This window comes from Sinocyclocheilus grahami, unplaced genomic scaffold (assembly GCF_001515645.1).
Source record: "Sinocyclocheilus grahami isolate Dianchi unplaced genomic scaffold, SAMN03320097.WGS_v1.1 scaffold2436.1, whole genome shotgun sequence".
Classification (NCBI taxonomy): Eukaryota; Metazoa; Chordata; class Actinopteri; order Cypriniformes; family Cyprinidae; genus Sinocyclocheilus; species Sinocyclocheilus grahami.
In genome coordinates this window covers 41,730-42,681 of record NW_015507615.1, presented here as the reverse complement: position 1 = coordinate 42,681, position 952 = coordinate 41,730, and the positions used below count along the sequence as shown (strand labels likewise).

At 40.0% G+C, this 952-nt stretch overlaps 1 protein-coding gene across 1 annotated transcript in view; it reads left to right on the top strand.

Moving 5' to 3' along the window:
* Positions 1 to 952, top strand: part of LOC107575021 (NACHT, LRR and PYD domains-containing protein 12-like) — a gene marked incomplete at its 5' end in the record, with an annotated part of 22,488 nt that overhangs the window by 15,081 nt on the left and 6,455 nt on the right. Inside the window, one exon of the mRNA XM_016261430.1 lies at positions 686 to 856. Within this exon, the coding sequence (XP_016116916.1) occupies positions 686 to 856 (171 nt within the window). The remainder of the gene's footprint in view (positions 1 to 685; positions 857 to 952) is intronic.

Here is a 952-nt window from a genome sequence, read left to right as displayed (position 1 = left end):
AATAGACTTTCAGACTGCAGTATCACTGAAGAAGGTTATAAAGCTCTGTCTTCAGCTCTGAGATCAAACCCTTCACACCTGATAGAGCTGGATCTCACAGGAAATGATCCTGGAGCATCAGGAGTGAAGCAGCTCAGTGATTTACTACAGGATCCAAACTCTCAACTCAAGACACTGAGGTGAGACGTGATGAAGTAATGACAAATAAATTATATGCAGACAATTTATTTATAAAGAATATTTCATTAAAACAGTTTGTAAATCCATCCCTTTCACAGTGTTTCAGAGTCAGATGTTGTTTATTTCTGAAATTAAGTTAACTTCATCTTCTCTTCTGCAGGTTTGTGGGTGCTGCTGCAGATGAAGGCTGTCAGTGTGTGACTGGAATTGTGGGTAAAAACCCGTTACTCCTGAGAGAGCTGAATCTGAGTGGACGTGAACTAGGAGACACAGGAGTGAATCAGATCGCTGCTCTACTGCAGGATAAACACTGTACACTCAACACACTGATGTACGTTTTTCATTGTCACAAGGACACTTAAATTCTTGCTGCTGGGTGTTTTTTTATGTCTTTTGTAATGTGGTTATCATCATCATCATCATCATCACCAGTATTTGTCAACTGTCAGCTGAAACATACTGGTAAATATTCAGATTAAAACTGAAGTGTTTTCTCTTTATGCAGTCTGAAGAACAACTGTATCACAGAAGGAGCTTGTCATGTTCTGGCTGCAGCTCTAAATTCAAACCCTTCAAATCTGACAGAGCTGGATCTGAGCAGGAATCAAATAGCAGACTCTGGAGTGACAGAAATCTCCAGTCTGCTGAGAAATTCACAGACACTGCAGATACTCAGGTCTGAATTTGGTTAATCTAAACATGAATCAATGTAAAGCTCCAGCTGGTCTGTAAACTGATGCTGTGTCACAAGGAATGGGTCAGTAATGTGAAA